The sequence below is a fragment of the Alexandromys fortis genome, unplaced genomic scaffold (genome assembly GCF_014885135.2).
Source record: "Alexandromys fortis isolate MF-2015 unplaced genomic scaffold, M_Fortis_MF-2015_v1.1 scaffold_154, whole genome shotgun sequence".
In the NCBI taxonomy this organism is placed as follows: Eukaryota; Metazoa; Chordata; class Mammalia; order Rodentia; family Cricetidae; genus Alexandromys; species Alexandromys fortis.
The window spans coordinates 3759971-3778766 of record NW_026068040.1 but is presented as its reverse complement, the minus strand read 5'-3'; the positions used below and the strand labels follow the sequence as shown (position 1 = coordinate 3778766).

Genomic DNA, 18796 nt, shown 5'->3' with positions numbered 1-18796 from the left:
CCTACCTTGCTTGTCTGGTTTGGTTTGATTCCAGGCCCTCGAACCAGCAGTGGAACTTTGATATCAAACTCATACAGCTGTCTTTTGTCTATTGGCAAAGAGAACTGCCCTGAAACAAAACGCACAAGGTCAATGCAGAGCCAGGACGCTGGCAGCACACACACCTTCTGAGCCACTGAGAAACTGAAAAGATGCTGTTTTAAGATCTTTGTGTTGCATGAGCATTTGTGTGTGATTATGTGTGTATCTGTGTAAAAGTATGCCACATGTGTGCATGCCCTTGAAGGCTGAAGGAGATGCTGGATCTCCAGGAGCTGGAGTTACAGGTCACCTGACATGGGTACTGGGGACTGAGCTCAGGTCCTCAGGAAGCACTCCACTTAACCACTGAGCGGCCTCTCCAGCCCCTTAATTCTAGTTTTATAATACAAAGCTTATCTTGCCTGGGGTCCTTTTCAGCACAAGACAGGAAAAATAATTGAGTTTACCTTCTCCAGGTAAGTAACTAAAAATGACCTGTTCTAAACAGGGCAAACTGAGCAAAACAATGTTTGGGAAGGAACGAGAGGTAAACATGTGGAAACATGTATGCACATGTGAGCCGATTCAGGTGACCGGTGCCACCCCAAGTCTGCCACATAAAGAGAGAAACATGCCCCATCCCCCGGTACACCGCAGTCAAGGCCATGAAGGCAGAAAGGCCTCCTGAGGAAATCCGACAGACACATGGGGATAGAACAAAGAGGTTAACATATGGCAGTTTGGTTTGAGGTACAGTTTCAGCAACAACCTCCAAGGGAATCTCACTGACAGGTCCAGAGGAAGGGACCAGGTTACACCACCTGGCCCATCAATCCACACTGGTGTCCCAGAGAGGCACAACCAGACACCGTGGCCTCACAAACTGGAGGCAGGAAGTATAGCATGGACGGCATCTCTGGGGCTGCCTCCTGACCTGAAGACACTAACCGGTGTCAGGTCTCCAGATCTATCAGTACCGATCTACAGGAAACTGAGTGGAAATCAATAAGCAAGGCCTCCCTCACCAGACGGTAACTAGCCAAATCCAGGGTAAGAAGTGTTCCACAGGACAGAGGGGGCACTTTTCTCAGGAACTTTGAGAATTGGAAGAACTCAAAATTCAAGGTCGTAAGTAGAGTTATCTGCTTGATAAATTAGATGCTCATGGAACCATTTGTGGATTCCCAAGTGCCTTCAAAACCTTTAGAAAATAGCCGGGTGCCAAGGTACACGGTAATTAATCCCCACACTTGAGGCCACGGTGGGGGCGATCATGAGGTCAAGGTCAATTTGCGAGATAAAGTGAGACCCCAATCAAAAACCCAAGGGCTCAGTGATGCAAGGGCTGCAGTCTGACTGTCAGCACTGCAGTACCCTGCCCCCCTCACCCCTACACACAGAGAAAACCACGGGGAGGAGGTCAGAACGCACAGTACTGGCCACCTGTAGCTGACCAGGCCTCAAGCTCCTAGTCAAGCGCTCGTCCTGCCTTAGCTTGTTCAGTTAGAAATCCAACAGCCACGCCGTCACACCCAGCCACTCCAGCTCCTACTCTGCCCATTAAAGAACAGCCATGATAATGTAATGAATGCTGCATCAATATGCACAAGCGAAAGCACGCCTCACGCCAGCTCAAGAGGAAACACAAAGACTAGAAAAAAGAAAACACTTGTCTTTAGCTAGAGGAGGTGCAAGTCAGGGGCACCGAGTCCACTCAAACTGCCACTTTCAAAAACCAGGAGTGTCCCCAAACTGCAAGACTTAGTACTAAAGTTGCCCGCAGGACAGTTTTCTGTCTGTCTGTGACACACTCCCTGCTCACTTATCCTACAGAGGAGCGCATCTTCTCTGTGCCTCAGCCTGGCAAGTCTGCTGTGAAGCACTGGACTCCGGCCACACGGGTGACAATGGGGATGGGCTCTCACGGACGACAGTGCTGACCCTGCCGCTCACCTGTGTGGTAGCCGTTGTCTGAGGTATAGAAGATGTACGTGTTGTCCAGCTCGCCGGTGACATCCAATCTCTTCACCAGCTTCTCCACGAGATCGTCAACCGAGAGCAGAGTTTGCCACCTGGGAACCAATACAGGGTGGAATCAACTTCAGGGGCAATGGCTGCACAAAAACACCCATCCCACCATCCCACTAAAGCAAACACCAAGAGCTCAATCTGTCCCCCAGATTCTGTCATTGCAAAAGACAGATTAGAAAATTCCAGAACATTGCTAGGTGGTGGTAGCACACCTTTAGTCCCAGAACTTGGGAGGCAGAGGCAGGCGGACCTCTGTGAGTTCAAGTTTAACCTGGTTTACAGAGCTAGTTCCAGGACAGGCTCCAAAGCTACAGAGAAACCCTGTCTCAAAAAAAAAAAAAAAAAAAAAAAAAAAAAAAAAAAAAAAAAAAAAAAGAAAGAAAGAAAAAGAAAATTCCAGAACACAGTAATTACTTTATTTCAAATCTGTTTCCAAAATAACAAGATAACAGAAATAAATCAGGCTTTTAATAATGAGCTAACTTTATCTTTTACTGTTTGGGAATAGAGTTAATCAGATCACTACAGGTTGGTTCAAATAAGTCTGTGCTGCACTACTGTTTACTAGTCCAAACACTAGGCATTGGCCTACAGGCAAGAGGCCAAAGCTTGTCTACTGCCTGTTTTTATAAAGTTTTATTGACATATAGCAATATTTTCATATTGCCTAAGGCTGCCTTTATGCTGAGACACATGGCCTGCAAGCTTACAACATTTGCTATGATTATTATCTGATCCTACAAAAAATGTTTACTGACCTCTGGTCCAAAGCCAATCCACTCTAAGAGAAAAGTAGTAGATTTTTTAAAAATTGACCTAGCACATCTTTCAACTCCCAAACATCAAAGATAAACACTCTGCTCAATGTTTGCTCTGATTTCTATGTAGCTTTCCCTTTAAGCTTGGGGAAAAATGGTCAAGCAAATAGTTCAAGTTTGTCACTTCCTTACCTAGTCTTAAAAGTAGGCATTTTAATCAGTCTTGGGTCCAAAGAACACCTCATGTACTGGAAGGCATACGAACGTCTGCTGGTGGAGTGTCAGTGCCCCAAGTGCTTCTCCCACTGGCCTGCCTCCGTTTGCTCAGGAATAACACAGTGGCCACCTCTAGCCTCAAACCATGCACATTGGGAACGGTCTTAATAATAAAACAAAACCTCACCACCGCAGCGCTTACCTCCTTCTGAACGCGTCATCTAGGAACTGTATTGAAGAGTTTGTCATGGGAGTCTTGGCTTGCCGAATTAGCCAGTGCTTGTTCTAAAGTTCAGAAGAAACCAATGTAACATCAGGTCGTCACCATCACATACCAGGGAAGACAAAGGACCATCTACACTCTAGCAAACTATCGAGAACAGTGCTTCTAAATCCATCATATCATGCATATCAGGTATTACACTATGATCCGTAACAGCAGCAGAATTACAGTTATGAAGTGGCAACAAAAATAATGTTATGGCTGGAGGCCACACCATAAGGAACTGTATTAAGGGCCGTAGCACTAGGAAGATTGAGAATCACATGACAGACTGCCTCTCAGCTCTGCAGATGGACAGACGGACTACTCAGTACTCCACCAGCCTCTCACTGGTAAACACCCCGTGCTCTTTCGTTGGCAGCAGTGATTAGACACTCTGGTCCACAGAGAAGCCACCAGCTAAAGTGACATTCAGCTGGTAACTCTAATCCCATCAGCTACAGGCAAGTACTACCTTACCTCTAAGTTCTGCCTGTATGGCTCTGCATTCCACGGTCTGTCAGCTCAAGAGACTGACATCCCCGGAAAAACCCTGGGTTTAAAACCTCAAGTTTTGCACACCTGACACACTAGCAGAGCACGCACACATGACACACTAGCAGAGCATGCACACATGACACACTAGCAGAGCATGCAAGCGTGGTCCCCAGCAGTCTACACAGGGCAGCTCACAACTGCCGGTAACTCCAGTTCTAGGGGATCTGAGCCCTCTTCTGGCCTCCTTGGGTACTGTACCCACAACATAAACCCACAGCCAAGACACACATTTAAAAATACAAACAAAATCTTAAAAAATAACAAAAACCCCTTCAATTCTGGAGGGACCTTTTTTTTTTTCTTTTCTTTTTGAAACAGAGATAGAGACGGAGATAGGGTTTCTCTGTGTGGCTTTGGTGCCTGTCCTGGAACTAGCTCTTGTAGCCCAGGTTGGCCTTGAACTCACAGAGATCCGCCTGTCTCTATTAAAGGCATGCACTACCACTGACAGGCAAGAGGGACTTTTTTATTTACATAATAGCCATATTGTAAGTAACAAAAACATCCCCGTATGCCATCAATTATCGTGTATTCACAAGACTCTAAGTGACGACTTTCAAACTACACTCCTGAAACTGTTCCTAAGTTAACAGGTTTTAGAAATTCAATCTTAAGTTCTCTTGTCGGAGGTTCCCATGAGATCATGTGACTGGAAAGTCCTGTGACTTATGTAACTCAAGGTTTTCAATCTTACTGCTGCTCCCCGGGAACTTCTTTTTGGAACACAAAAATGAGACTAGTCCACTAGTTAAGTCAGCTTCCACTGTAACAAGCACACGCCTGTGGTGTGTCTGAGAGTATGTCAGATGCTTCTCTCCACTGTAACCATTACAGTAATCAAAGGCTCGAGGCCGCCCCCTTTAGGAGAACAGGAGCATAAACTCCTGCTCATTTCACAGACAGAAACTGATGCTCCTGGCTCTGATATCAAGACTCATTCTGGGGGCTGGAGAGATGGCTCAGAGGTTAAGAGCATTGCCTGCTCTTCCAAAGGTCCTGAGTTCAATTCCCAGCAACCACATGGTGGCTCACAACCATCTGTAATTAGGTCTGGTGCCCTCTTCTGGCCTGCAGGCATACACACAGACAGAATATTGTATACATAATAAATAAATAAATATTTAAAAAAAAAAAAGACTCATTCTGTACATTAGAAGCACTGTGACTTCTCGGGAAGACTCAGGCAATGGGGACCTGCTTACACCCTCTGCCAAAGGATGCATAACTCACTAACTAAAGAATACTTCAAGGAGACAGGCATGGTGGCACACACCTTTAATCCCAGCAGTCAGGAAGCAGAAGTATGAGGGTCACTGTGAGTCTGAGACCTTCCTGGTCTACACAGGCTTAAGATACAGGCGCCGTTAACAGATGAGGCAACTGCTTGGCTGTGGTTTAATCAGGCAGCCTGTCATCCCTACACACACTGTACTGTGCCACCTCCCTTCTTCTCATGCTTTGGGCCAGTGAGAAGCCCTGAAGGTGCAGCAAGGGCAAATGTTCTAGAGACACAGCTACCAGGACAGAGGAGGCAGGAGACATGCCTATAATCAGGAGTGGTGATGTCTTTACCATCCCTGGCAATCTCTTCCAGCTGCTCACTGATGTGTGGCAGGAACTTTCTGTCTGTATCCCTGAAAACACTGCACTAGGTACAAGTGTAATGGTCCCTCTGGGAGCTCTGAGGGGAGGGGACTTCTTCAAGGCTCATGGCTCCCTGCCTGCTAGATATGGAAAGTGAGGCTTACTTAACGGAGTAGAGGAACCTACCGTCCCATGGATGTTGAAGTTCTTGTTTCTTGGTGCAAAGACGTTCTGGAAAGCCTTCTGGTACTGAGGTGCAGCTGTCCACGGTGAGTGGGGCGCTGGAGTGGAGATCATCATGAAGAACGGCTCAGAGTTGGACTTGTAGTCGAGGAAGTCCAGGGAGAGATTGGCCTGACACACACAGAGAGTTGTCATCTCCTACCCCCGCCTAGCAACCCCCGCCAGCAACTGCACATCCAATAAGGAAGTTTCTCTTGGTAGACAGTGTGGCTACGGATCTCTAATGTATTTCACGTCACAGTCATGCGTGTAGTATGAGGGCGGCAGGACCCGCTAGCTTACACCCGAAATAATTACACAGAAACTGTATTCATTTAAACACTGCCTGGCCCATTAGTTCTAGCCTCTTACTGGCTAACTCTCACATCTTGATTAACCCATTTCTATTAATGTATATTGCCACTTGACTGTGGCTTACCAGCATGAGTCTAACCACTGTCCATTTTGGGCAGGAGAAGCATGGCATCTGCCACACTTCTCTTCTTCCCAGCATTCTGTTCTTTCTACTCCACCCACCTAAGGGCTGCCCTATCAAAAGGCCAAGGCAGCTTCTTTATACAACCAATGAAATCAACACAAATACAGAAGGACCTCATGCGCAACACACTGCTGGAATACTAATTTGGTTTGGACAATGCTTACAACCTTGACATGTCTACCAAGGAAAGCAACTGAGACCTTAACTTTACGAGACCTAGAGGTTGTTATGCTCCCCAAACAGTAAGACATAGTAAATTATCTATTTTAGCATTAACTTAAAATAATGATGGATATATGGCCTCAAAGAACGTTAGGGGGCCAGTGAGATGGCTCAGCAGGTAGAGTGCTTGCTGCCAAGCTTGACGAGCTGCGTCTCCTCCCAGACACCCCAACATGGCGGAAGGAAGGGCAGAACTGATCCCACATTCTTTAATCATTTCATTCTAGCTCGTTCATGCCCTCGTATCTCCCAACACTAAAGGGCATCTGTCTTAATTCTTTCACACCACAAGCTCTACAGCTTCCTGTGGTTTTCTTCAAGACTCACTTCTGTTTGGCCAAAGCACTCGCGATGGCTCCTCCCTTGTCTGTATTGGTTACTCTAACCTCCCTCGGGCTTCTGCTCAAAAGTTACCTAAGTCACCCTTTCCCTTCGTCTAACCTATCAGCCCCTAACAAAGCGACAGAGACATGTGTGCACACGACCACACACCCACGGCAGGTTAATTGCTGGTTGTGAAGAGGCTGCCCTCCCCTCCGAGGAACGGCTGCACCACGTGCTAGATTGAGAGTAAACACTCTGGGACGGTTTCCATCACACACGTGAGGACAGGAGGGTTCCACCTCCACAGAGCCCTGAAGGATATCTGAGAAGTCTCTCTGAGGCAGCCACTAGAGTTGCAGGGATCATGAGGACACGAGACCCAAGACTAGCTTATATATGAAGAAAAGCACCCTCTGGAGGTTCTGATAAGCTGCAAGTATTTTTTGGCAGATAGACCTGTCTAGATGGCACCCGGCCCCAGAGCTCACCAGAACGTCCGTCAGGTAGTCCGTGCTGTAGTTCTCACCATGCTTCCTCGCCTTCCCGTTGATGGAGAGCGTGTAGTTGTAGTACTTAGAGTTCTTCTCCTGTAGAAAGGAGGAAGTATATTCAAAATCTGAGTCCAGAGTGTGAGCTCCTGCTGGGCTCGATGAAGTAAGAGGGACAACTGCTCAAGCCAATACTGAATTGGGTTTGGGGGACATCACCATAGACCAGAAGAGTTTCATAAGTCTGTGTGGTTTTAGAAGCCAGACATGGGTCAGGAAGACCAGTCCACTAATGGTAGGAAAAACACTTGGAACGGAGTGACTCACCAGTCAACAGACCGTCATTAAGGAGACAAATAGTTTTCCATAAAGTGAGACTTGTGTTGGCAATGGGGCTAAGTCAGAGCACACATATTTTGCATCTGGGGCTGTGACTAGTCGCCACTGACCTTAACAGTCACTTACCAAGGCATACCAGTAACTCCAGCCCAGAGGGACGTGCTCCAGGCCACCTGCATCCGGGGCTCCGTACTGAAAAGACAGCCAAGCAGGATGTTAGAACTCCCTAGATATGAACAGACCAGGAATAACAGTCAACCGAGCACACTTTTCGGCCAGGGCCTAAAACACAGCAGCATACAACTGCCCCAAACACACAAATAGTTATAGAATAAAGAACTCCCTAACTCAAGCCATTTCTTCAGTGGAGTCAGTAACTCTGGTCACTGCTAAATCCTGCCTGCCCCTGTTCTGAACGGCCAGATTAAGTGTGCCATTTAATCATTTAAATGTACAGAGCTGGTCACGTGACACAAGCTTCAGATTTCAATGCAGAGGCTGTATCTGAACACACTTCTGAGAGAGCAGGCTGCATCTACGCCATGACGACACCGCGATAGCTCTAGGACATGGTGTGTGGTCTATGAAGCCCAACACTCACCGTCTGGCTGCTACAGGGGACTGTGATGGGATGAGAGCTGAGCTACGACCCAACAGTCTAGAGACTCAGACCATGGGCCATTACTTCAGCTGTCCTGATGAAATCTAAGTTTGAAGGCCAAGTTACCCGATAAAATGATTGTGACTACAGTACTTTCCCTACCTAAGTACAGTTAGTGCTGCCATTTAGGGTGGGATGGAATCTCTGGAAACATCATTACATACACATCAGATGACCTTCAGTGTGCAAAGCAGCCTAAGTACCCTTCCGGCCATCAAAGGTCTCTGACCCCACGACAGAGCATCTTTCGACTTTCCATGATTCTCTCAAAACTGACTCACAGGTCACAGAGCTATCCCCTCAATGACAGGGAGGAAGGAGCGGAGAAAATCCAGACCAGATACAGACCTCTGGCTACTGCAAGAAAAGGGTGTGAGGAAACGCACACTGTCTCTTCACCCTGCACCTCGTTTCAGCCATCACTAGAGAACCCAAACACCCCCAACACAGCACAGATGCTGAGAAAACTGAGACCCAGGCGGTGGACTTGGAGCTATGGGCCTCGAGGTGACAGGCCACAGTGAGGCACCGCCCGCCCAGCCCCACGGGGCCAGCCATATGTTCCCACAGCCGCACTGCCCATGGGGCCGTTCCTTGATCAGTTTCCCCACAGTCTGGTTGTTCAGTCTGTTCTCACCCTGAAGGTAAAAAAGGAGCTGCACACTGAACTGTGCTAATTAAGAAATGATCCCATGAGACATGAGCAGAGGCTGGGAGCAAAAGCCCCCCACTTGATGCTGGAAAAGAGGAAGTGGAAAGGAAGTTGCTGTGACAGCCATGTGACCAGAATCCCTGGAGAGAACAGGCAAGCAGAGACAGATGGAAAAGCACTCAGGACAATTTGTAAATAAAGCTGTGGGGGCTGGGTAGAAGGAAAGTAACTGCAGAACCAATGAGAAAAAAATTATTCTCAGGAAATATATTAAATCACATTTAAATGCCATCATAGGAAAGGAAAAGATTGTTCAACACACCTCATTCAGATACTTCCCAGCAAAAAAGGTCTGATAACCGCACATTGATCTGAGGATGGCAGGGAACGTGCTTGGCTCCTGGATCTTCTGCCAGGACTTGCTGCTGCAGTTTCCCTCCAGAGTGTTGTTCACGACGTGATGGTTGTGTGGGTACTTCCCAGTCAGGATGCTGGCTCTGCTGGGGCAGCAAAGGGCGCTCGGCACATACTATAGGTATGGAAGCAAAGGGTGAGGTTAGATCACAAAAAAGACTCACCAAGAGGCAAAAGCTCAATGCTTGCATTTTAATTTCAGGGTCTCCTGGAGCAGAGCTCTTTCTATACACACGGCACACTCCAGAGCTGCTCAAAAGTCATTCATCAGAAACAACAGAGTAGATTAAAAAAAAAAAAAAAAGTGAACAAGTTGCTACTTGAGAAGAGGGGATCACAAGAGAGGTGGAAGAGATTGGGGTCAAAGTGGGGGCGGTAAACAGGACACATACAACATGAAAGCAGAAGGACACTGGGGGGGGGGGCACAACAAAAGGGAAGTGAAGATGGGGAAGGGAACGGGGGCACACACACACACACACACACGTTATTAGACCCATGACTTTTTGTTTCCTAGCACAAGAACTGATCATCTGGAATTCATGCTAGCACTACTGTTTCCTTTCAGGTTGGACTTGGACTGCTTTCCTCTTTAGGTGCTAGGACAGAAAGATCAGGGCCCAGCACACCCTGATCGTATGCCCCCACCAAGCTGAGCCTCCAGCTCTGACTGGCCTTTGAAAACGCTCAGGAGGGTGATGGTCTCCACATGAACACTCACTTTTTCCTTCTTTATAATCAGATGTGTTTGTCCTCTGTAACTTTTTTTTTCAAGTTTTTGCCTTAAGAAGATTTTATTTACATGTATGTGTGAGTGTGTGTGCTCATGAGTATTTGTTGTTTGTGTGTGGGTGCAGAGGGTGTCAGGTCCCTCATAGTGGGGCCATGGTTACATGGTTACAACCATTGCTACACGGTCTATGGATCCACATTCCAGTCCTCAGGACGGTGCAGGTGCAGCGGGCAGCTGCCACTGCGGGCCTCCTCTCCTGCCCTGCCTCCTGTCACTCTGACCCAGAAGGGAGCTTCAGCAGGGGGATTGTCCAGATCAGTGTCCTGATTGTGAATCCACACAGGAGGATCGAACCCACTGTGGGTGACACCACTCCCCAGGCAGGTGGTACTGGGCTGTATAAGAAAGCTAGAAAAGCCAGTCATGGTGGCACACAACTTTAAGCCCAGCACTAAGGAGGCAGAGATGGGTGGATCTCTGAGTTTAGGACCAGCCTGGTCTATACTGAAATCCTAAAAAACAAAACAAAAGGAACAAATGAAAGCTAACAAACCAGCAAGGCCAGCAGGCGGTCTCCCTTATGGTTCCTGTTTCAAGATCCTACTTGAATTCCCTGACTTGCCTCAGCTATGAACGGATCAGACCTTCTGCCCCCACGCTGCTTTCGGTTGTTGTATTCTATGGCAGTAGCAGAAAAGAAACTGCAACATTTCCCTTTCTGCCCTGTGACCTTTTATGGCCAGCACGGCATTATTACTAAGTTTTCACATTTCATTTCAGCACTGGCTCAGGCATTCCTTTCTTTAAAGACATCACCTTTATGGGGTTGATCTCTGGTACTGACACAAGCCAACCCCACCTTGGGGCCGGATGTGTAAGCCAGTGGTTGGGCATGATACAACAGCCCTGGTACCAATCCCAATACCAAATGACACACCATCATGATGGTTCTTACCCAATCTTCATTCTAATCATTCTAGATAATATTTCAAATCACTTAACTGGATCTAAGAAAAGTTTTGACTTTAATCAGAACTATATTTTATAATAGTGTCTTCACGTAGAAAACAATGCGCCTAGCAACATTATCAAACATTCCCCAAAGACAGGGTCTCACTATGTAGCTTTGGCTGTCTTGGGACTATGTAGATCAGGCTGGCCGCAAACACACAAAAATCTGCCTAACCCTGCTTCCTGAGTGCTGGGATTAAAGGTTTGTGCCATCATTTATGGCTACCATTTGCTATTCCTGGAGTGAATTTTCTGCTGCTATTATTAGGAATGGAACTTTTTTGTTCCATTTTTCCCCCCTGAAAAAGTCTCACTATGTAACCTGGGCTGGAACTCAAACTCACAGAGATCTGCCAATCTCGCCTCCTGAGCGCTGGGATTAAAGTCACGCGCCACCACCCTGGGTTCTATTTTTAAGTTGTTATATAGGATGAGTTTTCCTGGTGTAAAAAAAAAAATCCAAAAGAATGGAAATAATTTTGTCATTTTTCCATAGTTTTATGTACTTCTGAAGATAGTAAGGATATCCAGAACCCCGAATGACCAAAGTCTTATCCCCGATTATGCTAAGTCCTTCATCTTAAGCGTGAGATATGCCACTTGTCTGGAAAACTCATTCTTAGTAAGGTTGCTCTCACACAGCTACTGCGATGAACGTCTCCCCTTCTCCCCTTCAATTACTCCTGTGGACAACACACCCCAAATCAACTTACTGTGGGGGGTCCTACACTGGCATGTGTGTCACATGTACCAATCCATGTAACCATGGTAACCCTGAGGCGGATGTACAGACTTCATTTAAAATGGGGAAACAAAAAAAACAAAACGCAGGTGAATAAATAAATAAGTATTCAAACTGGGCAATCTGGCTCAGAGTCTATGCTTAAACCCAAGCACGACACTGTGCCGCTGCTCGGTGGATTTCTTGGTAGGAAGCTACCACACCACCACTTAGGAGTTTTCTGTAAGGTTCTTGAATATGAATGGTTAGATTTGGGGTCTCTGATTCCATACATGTTGTATGTGTGTTTTCAAGTCAGCTAGCAGAGCTCACGGAACTTTTACTCCATAACAATTTACACAGCATAAATGTTCTTGGTTTGTACAACCTAGTTTCAACCCTCAAACAGCAAGGACCTCAATAAAATACCCTAGTTATGTGACAGGCTAGAATATCAGCAATTAGTTGAGTGCATTGGCGCACGCCTTTAATCCCAGCATTTGAGAGGCAGAGGCAGGCGGATCTCTTTGAGTTCAAGACCACCCTGGTCTACAGAGTGAGTTCCAGGGCAGCCAGAGTTACATAGTCAGACCCTATCTCAAAATCAAGAACAACCCATTCCCCAAAACAAAAACCTGCAATTAATTTATCATTTCAATGAAAAGAATTAATAAAACCCCTCAGGCTAGACATTTTGCTGAAAACCACAAACAAAAATCCTTCCACATAAACCACACTAGAATTCCAGCGTGAGTGTTTTTTTCCCAGAATGTGATAGGAAAGCTAACAACACGACTTTGATTTCTAAACTTACAGCGCTAGAGAAAGTCATCCCCTTCTCTCCAATGAGGGCCTTGGTTTTCTTCAGCGGTGTCTACAAGGGAAACAATTCCTTGTTAAACAATGCTTGATAAAACAAAACATACAAACAGCACTTGTGTTTGGTTACAACTTAGATTTATTGCATGTGTACGGGTGTTTTGCCTGCCTGTGTATGTCTGGGCACCATGCACACTCATGCAGTGCCTGCAGAGGCCAGAAGGGGACACTGGATCCTCTGGAAATGGACGTACAGGCAGTTGTTAGTGGCTGTGTGGGTGCTGGGAACCAAATCCTGGTCTCCTCCGCAAGAGCAACAAGTGCTCTTAACTTTTCAGCCATCTCTCCAGCTCCTTTTGCTTTATCTTAGTCATTTATTTGGTCAGCTCAGACACAAAGCAAAAGAGCAATGGTTTTGTAGAAGCAGAACCAAACAGGTTTGGTTACAATCAGATGAACCCTGTGCAAGCAGGAAGCGAAGTTCACAGCTCACAGCGCTGCTCCATCCATGCTGACTGCAGGCAATAAAATCACAGTGCCCTCTTATTATTGCTGATAACCCCAAGGCATGAAATGATCTGAAAGGAAACCTGCACATCACTCATGGGGAAGACAACACTTAGATGGAGTGTTGAAATGTCTGGAAATCACACACGATGTCAAGGCTTGCAGACTGCTTCCAAGCTTCCGCAGGTAATGACGGACTCTGACAGTGAGGGTCCTGCTGAGCCCCCTCAGTAGCACACACACCCAGTCAATCCTGAACACCATTCCTTCAGGGCTAGGGACTGAACCCAGGGCCTGGTGCACCCAGGCAGGCGCTCTCCCAGGGAGCTACAAATCCAGTCCTATCACTCTGATTATATTCTTGCTTTTCATCTTTTGTTCAAAATCTACAATTTTTAACTAAGTACAGGGAAAAGTTAACTTCATCCCAGAGGACGGGAGTTTGAAAGCAGTTATTTAACTATGAAGAAAGGTACACCAACCCTGTTCACTTTCTAGACAGCAAAAACTGCCACAGACAACGAGGATCTAGAGGAGATCCATGCGATTCTGAATTCTCTGAACCCCAAGAACAGACTAAATACAACCTTACGTCTATCTGGCACAGTATTTCCTTGAAGATGGAGCTTCCAAACACACACCTAGGCTAACAAAAGACTCGCTTTCAACAATGCGTCACTTTCCCCACTGATCTATAAGCCCTGCAGTCTCCAAAGAACAATTTCAACTCATTCAAGTCAAGCTTTGATGATGCCATGAGGAGATCTCAACCTGTGGGTCGAGACCCCTTCGGGGGTCGCATAGCAGATATTCTATATAGCAGATATCCTGTATAGCAGATACTTACAATTCCTAACAGTAGCAAATTACAGTTATAAATTAGCAACAAAAATAATTTTATGGCTAGAGGAACCGCTGACCTAGAGGAAGACCCGGGACTGAGGGAATTCTGTAATCAAACTGTCTGTACACATGCAAAACTACTAGACACTATTTGTTTTCCAGGAGGCTATAAGGTGTGATGCTAACACATCTGTTAAACACTTATGTGCCACACACTGACTGAGGCAAGGCAGGTAAAAAGGTCCTGACCTCACCGTGCTGTTCTAGGGTGCGGACAACTGAAGGTGACCTCAGGTAGTAGCAGGTGCTACAAAGGGAACACAGCAGGTCCAAGTGGCACAGCTGGCAGGCAGGAGGCAGGGGCTACTTCAGAAGAGCAACTGGGAGGGCCCTTAAAGGAGGCAACCTTGCTGAGGTCCCCACAGTGTGCAGGCAGGGCTAAGGTCATTCATGGGCCGAAGAGGAGGAGCTTACAGGCTGAAGCAGGCAAATATCCCAACAGAGAAAACGGGAAGGAGCCAATGTGGAAGAAACAGCTCAGGACAGAAGGGGAACACAAGGTGACAGACAGCACAGGGCTTCATAGGAATTTCAACTCAAATGTTTACGTTAATAATCTTCGCATGGCTGAATAGGTCCCGAGCAAGAATCGTGCGGTGCGGTACTGAATGTATGTGTCCGTGCTAATTCGAAGTGACAGTGGCTGGTCAGGTGGAAGCCATGTGACGATATTAAGAAACAGCCACACTTACTCTCACGAGCAGAGGTGCAATGTTACTTTTCATCCTAAGCAAACTCCCTTTCAGAAACACTGAAGGCGCCACTGACCCTCCTGATCTGATCCTGCACAGCACTCTGAACGTCCTCAAATGACTTGATAATCCAATGGCTGACTTTCCTTTGAACAATGGAAGTCATCTTGCTTTAGGTAACACAGGTCATGTTTATCTTTTCCCTACACTTCCGCATGGCTCCTGACCAAACACCCCTTTTCCTAGAGTGAAGGATTTAAGAAACAGCCCATGCTTTTGCAGATTCCATAGCCCGGGAAAATTCATAAAAGCAGAGACCCTCGAATAATACACGGAACAAATGCTATGAAATATTAAATGTGAAAGATGCTCTGACCATAAATAAGATGGAATAAGATGGATAAAGACAGGGGCCAGAGAGATGGCTCAGCAGAAAAGTGCACTGTCTGCGCTTCCAAAGGACCCAGGTCTGATTCCCAGCACCCACATGGCAGCTCACAACCATCTCTGAGTCCTGTCTCAGCACATCTGATGCCTTTCCTGGCCTCCGCAGGTACCAGGACACACACACGGCTGTACACACATACACACAGATGAGCAAAACACCCATACACATTAAAAAAAAAAAAAACACAGTGAAGCCTGTAATCCCAAGTCTTGGGAGGTAGAAGCAGGAGGATCAGGAATTCAGGTACACCCTCAGCCTCACAGCTAACGAGTCCTCCTGGACTATGCTGGACAGCGTGGTCAGCTTGACACAAACTAGTCATCTGAGAGGCGAGAACTTCAGCTAAGAAAATGCCTCCATAAGATCGGGCTGTATATAGAACATTTTCCTAATTAGTGACCGATGGGGGAGGGCCCAGCCACTATGGATGGTACCATCCCTGGGCTGGTGGTCCTGGGTTCTATAAGAAAGCAGGCTGAGCAAGCCATGGGCAGCAAGCAGTAAGCTGCACCCCTCTAGGGTCTCTGCGCCAGCTTTCTCCTCCCTGTTTGAGTTCCTATCTTGGCTTCCCTTTATAGACTGTGTCTATGGGTACGTAAGTCAAACAAACCCCATCCTCTCCAATCTGTTTATTGTCACAGTGTTTCATCACAGCAATCGTGTCCTTAAGTAGGGCATGGATTGTCTTGAAAAAAATAAAAGAAAAAATTCACAATAAATGAAAACCTTATGATATCAAACTGTGGCCTGAGTCAGCGTGGGTGTGCTGGTGTGAGCCAGGGGTGCATGTGTTGGGAGGGTCCCAACTGCTTACTTTGCCAACTATTACAAAAACTGAAATACAATTCCTCTCTGGTAAAGACTCTTTACATGAAGTTTTACACGTAAATTAAGGAATAAGGGTGACCTCCCCACTGACAACATTCCAGATGCCACTGAAGACTCAGACACAGTGCAAAGTGCCTCTGTGGGTGTGAGTACCAGATGACATGTGCCAAGGCAGGGCTACCACAGTGTTCTAGCAAAGCAAATAAGACTGCTGTCCCTCCGAGGTTCTGTGATGTTAGAAACACAAATATAAGACACCTCACACCTTGCCTGGTACCAAGGAGGTTCTCGAACACCATTCCTGCCTCGGCTTACCACCTTGTTATCCTAGCTGACACTCAGTGTCACGACTCTGAAAGGGGCTGCGAAAAAATTCAGAATTCTCTCAAGTGCCTAGGGGCTACAGCTTTGAAACAAATAAAAACACCATCGCAGGACTCAGGGAACTGGACTCAGGGAACTGAACTCAGGTTGTTGACAGCCCAAGAGCTAGAGGCTGCAGGTTCATCTATCTGTTATGGTTTCTCAGGCCAGTCTATGTCTTTAATCTCAGCACTCAGGAGGCAGAGGCAGGCTGATTTCTGTGAGTTCAAGGCTACCCAGGTCTATACAGTGAGTTTTAGGACAGGCTCCAAAGCTACAGAGAAACACTACTTGCAAATCAAAACAAAACAAAAAGAAGCTAGGGCCAGGGAGATGACTTAGGGAGTACAAGGAGATGTGCTGCCAAGCCCCACAGGGAGAATGAGCAAGGTGACTCCTCCAGCTTGTCCTCTAACCTCCACGTTCAGGCCACGGTGGCGTGCGCACATCCCCACCCCTAAATACAGAATCTGCTGGGAGAAACAAAGTTAGAGAGGGCAAATAATACCTCGATTACCTCGACTACACACGGCCAACGGCTGCGCTAAGAGAAGCTCACTAAACTGAGAGCGCCTTATAGCTACGCAGAGAATTTGGTTTTCAACAGTAGTTTTCTTTTAAAGCTTTGAAATCCCAGCACTGAAGCAGAAGCCAGATCTCTGTGAGTTCAAGGTTAGCCAGCGCCAGGTAGTGAGAGCCTGTCTCAAAAAAACAAAACAAAACAAAACAAAACCTCAAAAACCAAACAAGCAAAGAAAAAGGAATTAAGAGAAGAAAGCTCTGGGAGCAGGAGGCTGTGAAACAGCTGGAGTGATAGATAGCAAAACCTAAAATCTAAGAGTGAAATTAAATCGAGACTTTCGGTTCAGGAAATGGGGGTTAGCTCAAACCGAGAGCACTGGCTCAGCATACATGAGGCTTTGGGCTCCATCCCCAAAACTGAGGAGAAGAGATTCAGCATCCTCGTGGCTCAGTGGAAACTACAAAGCAACGAGACGGGATCTACGTGGGACTGAGTGGCCACGCTGACACCTTAAACACAGAGAAGGTCCACGGAATACAAGGCTTCATGGTCCCGAAACCTATGGCTCTGCTTACCATTATCACAAGTGACACACAGAAAGCCAAAATGTTGGCAGCCACTCTCTAAACTGATTTCACAACTCACAGACCGGCTGAGACCAGCAACTTGAAGGGCACTGAGCCTACGGTTATTGCCACAGAGGAAAGGGCAGGACCCTCCGGCCATCAGCTGAGAGCCAAAGGGGAACTGAAGAGAGAAGGGACTTGAGCACTGCTGACCCAGGACGGAAGAACAGTGGAGGTTTCCTCTTAATCCACCTCCTACCTCAGAGCCTTGGGCAAGACCCTGGAATGGGGGGTGTGGGGGGGTATGTTTGGTGTGGATGTTCCCTAAGGTCAAATTCCAGAACCTCGAAAGAGCAGAAGTGACTCCGGGAAGGAAATGAAGTCGCAGGACAACACCCATTAGCTATAAAGTGGAGTCCTGACAGAAATGCCTCAGTCAGGTGTTCAATTAGGCCGATTTTTTTTTCTTGATGCTTCTTATGCAAAACACACTCTCAACCACTCTGGCTCCTATTATCTCTTAGAGTCATCACAGAAGCACAAATGCCGACGTCCTAGGTCCCTCGTAAAGGGGGCTGACGAGGCCTCGGATCTCCCCGATCCATTTCTGGCCTCCACAGGTTTGTCCTGTGCGGTGAGTGGTCACTGCAGCAGGAAGGTCCGGACTAGAGGCAGCGTGTGCATGGAGCGTGCGTGCGGGTGAGCCCAGGAGAGGAATCCGAGTCCTTCGGTCCGTCCGAGCTCACGGAGGGTCCGGAGCGGCTGCGCACACCCACCCACGGCCAAGGCACCCAGCAAAGGGGGTACGGGGGAGTGGGGGGAAGGGCGTGGAGAGGCGTTACCATGCCGCCGAGCTCCGCGTCTTGGTCGTCGGTGAGCAACAGCAGCACGTTGGGCCTGCGAGCCCCCCCGACGAGCCCCAGGCAGGAGCCCAGCAGCGGCAGCAGCAGCAGCACCGCGGAAGAGCGGCCCGGCCGGGGCCAGGCTGCGGACACGAGCCGCATGGCGGCCGCGCTCCGCGGGGACCGAGAGCGACAGACAGACACCAAGTGCGCGCAGGCCGGCCGGGTCAGGTTTGCTCTCCCTAGGCGAGATCACGTGAGCCGGGGGCAGGGGGTGGGGCGCGTCGTCACGTGACGGGCGGCCGGGGGCGGGGTCTGGGGAGCCGCGGAGAGCCTTGGCGCTGGGCGGCTGGACAGAGCTAGGACCGCGCGGAGCCCGGGTTGCTCCTGTTTCTGCTGCTGGGGGCGGGACGGCAGGGAACTGGGGACGAAATCAGGGGGCAGTCGGCTCGTCCGCCCACAGAGGGAAGGAGCGCGTCTGCTGTGTACACAGATCAGCTGGTGGCCAAAGTCCGGGCTAATTCCTGGGGTTAATGACAACTCTGCCTGCGTCCTTTGACTTCTCACCTTTCGAGATGAAAGTTCTCAT

General features: G+C 47.8%; 1 protein-coding gene across 1 annotated transcript in view; it reads right to left on the bottom strand.

Annotated features, from left to right (window-relative positions):
• The window catches only part of Gns (glucosamine (N-acetyl)-6-sulfatase), a 34972-nt gene extending 16516 nt beyond the window's left edge, over positions 1-18456 (bottom strand). Inside the window, exons 1-9 of the mRNA XM_050165475.1 lie at positions 18208-18456; positions 12531-12590; positions 9160-9366; positions 7651-7716; positions 7186-7284; positions 5617-5784; positions 3229-3311; positions 1975-2093; positions 6-109 (exon numbers count right to left, since the gene is read on the bottom strand). Coding sequence (XP_050021432.1) covers positions 6-109; positions 1975-2093; positions 3229-3311; positions 5617-5784; positions 7186-7284; positions 7651-7716; positions 9160-9366; positions 12531-12590; positions 18208-18369 — 1068 coding nt within the window. The 5' untranslated portion in view covers positions 18370-18456. The remainder of the gene's footprint in view (positions 1-5; positions 110-1974; positions 2094-3228; positions 3312-5616; positions 5785-7185; positions 7285-7650; positions 7717-9159; positions 9367-12530; positions 12591-18207) is intronic.
• Positions 18457-18796: the final 340 nt, after the last annotated feature.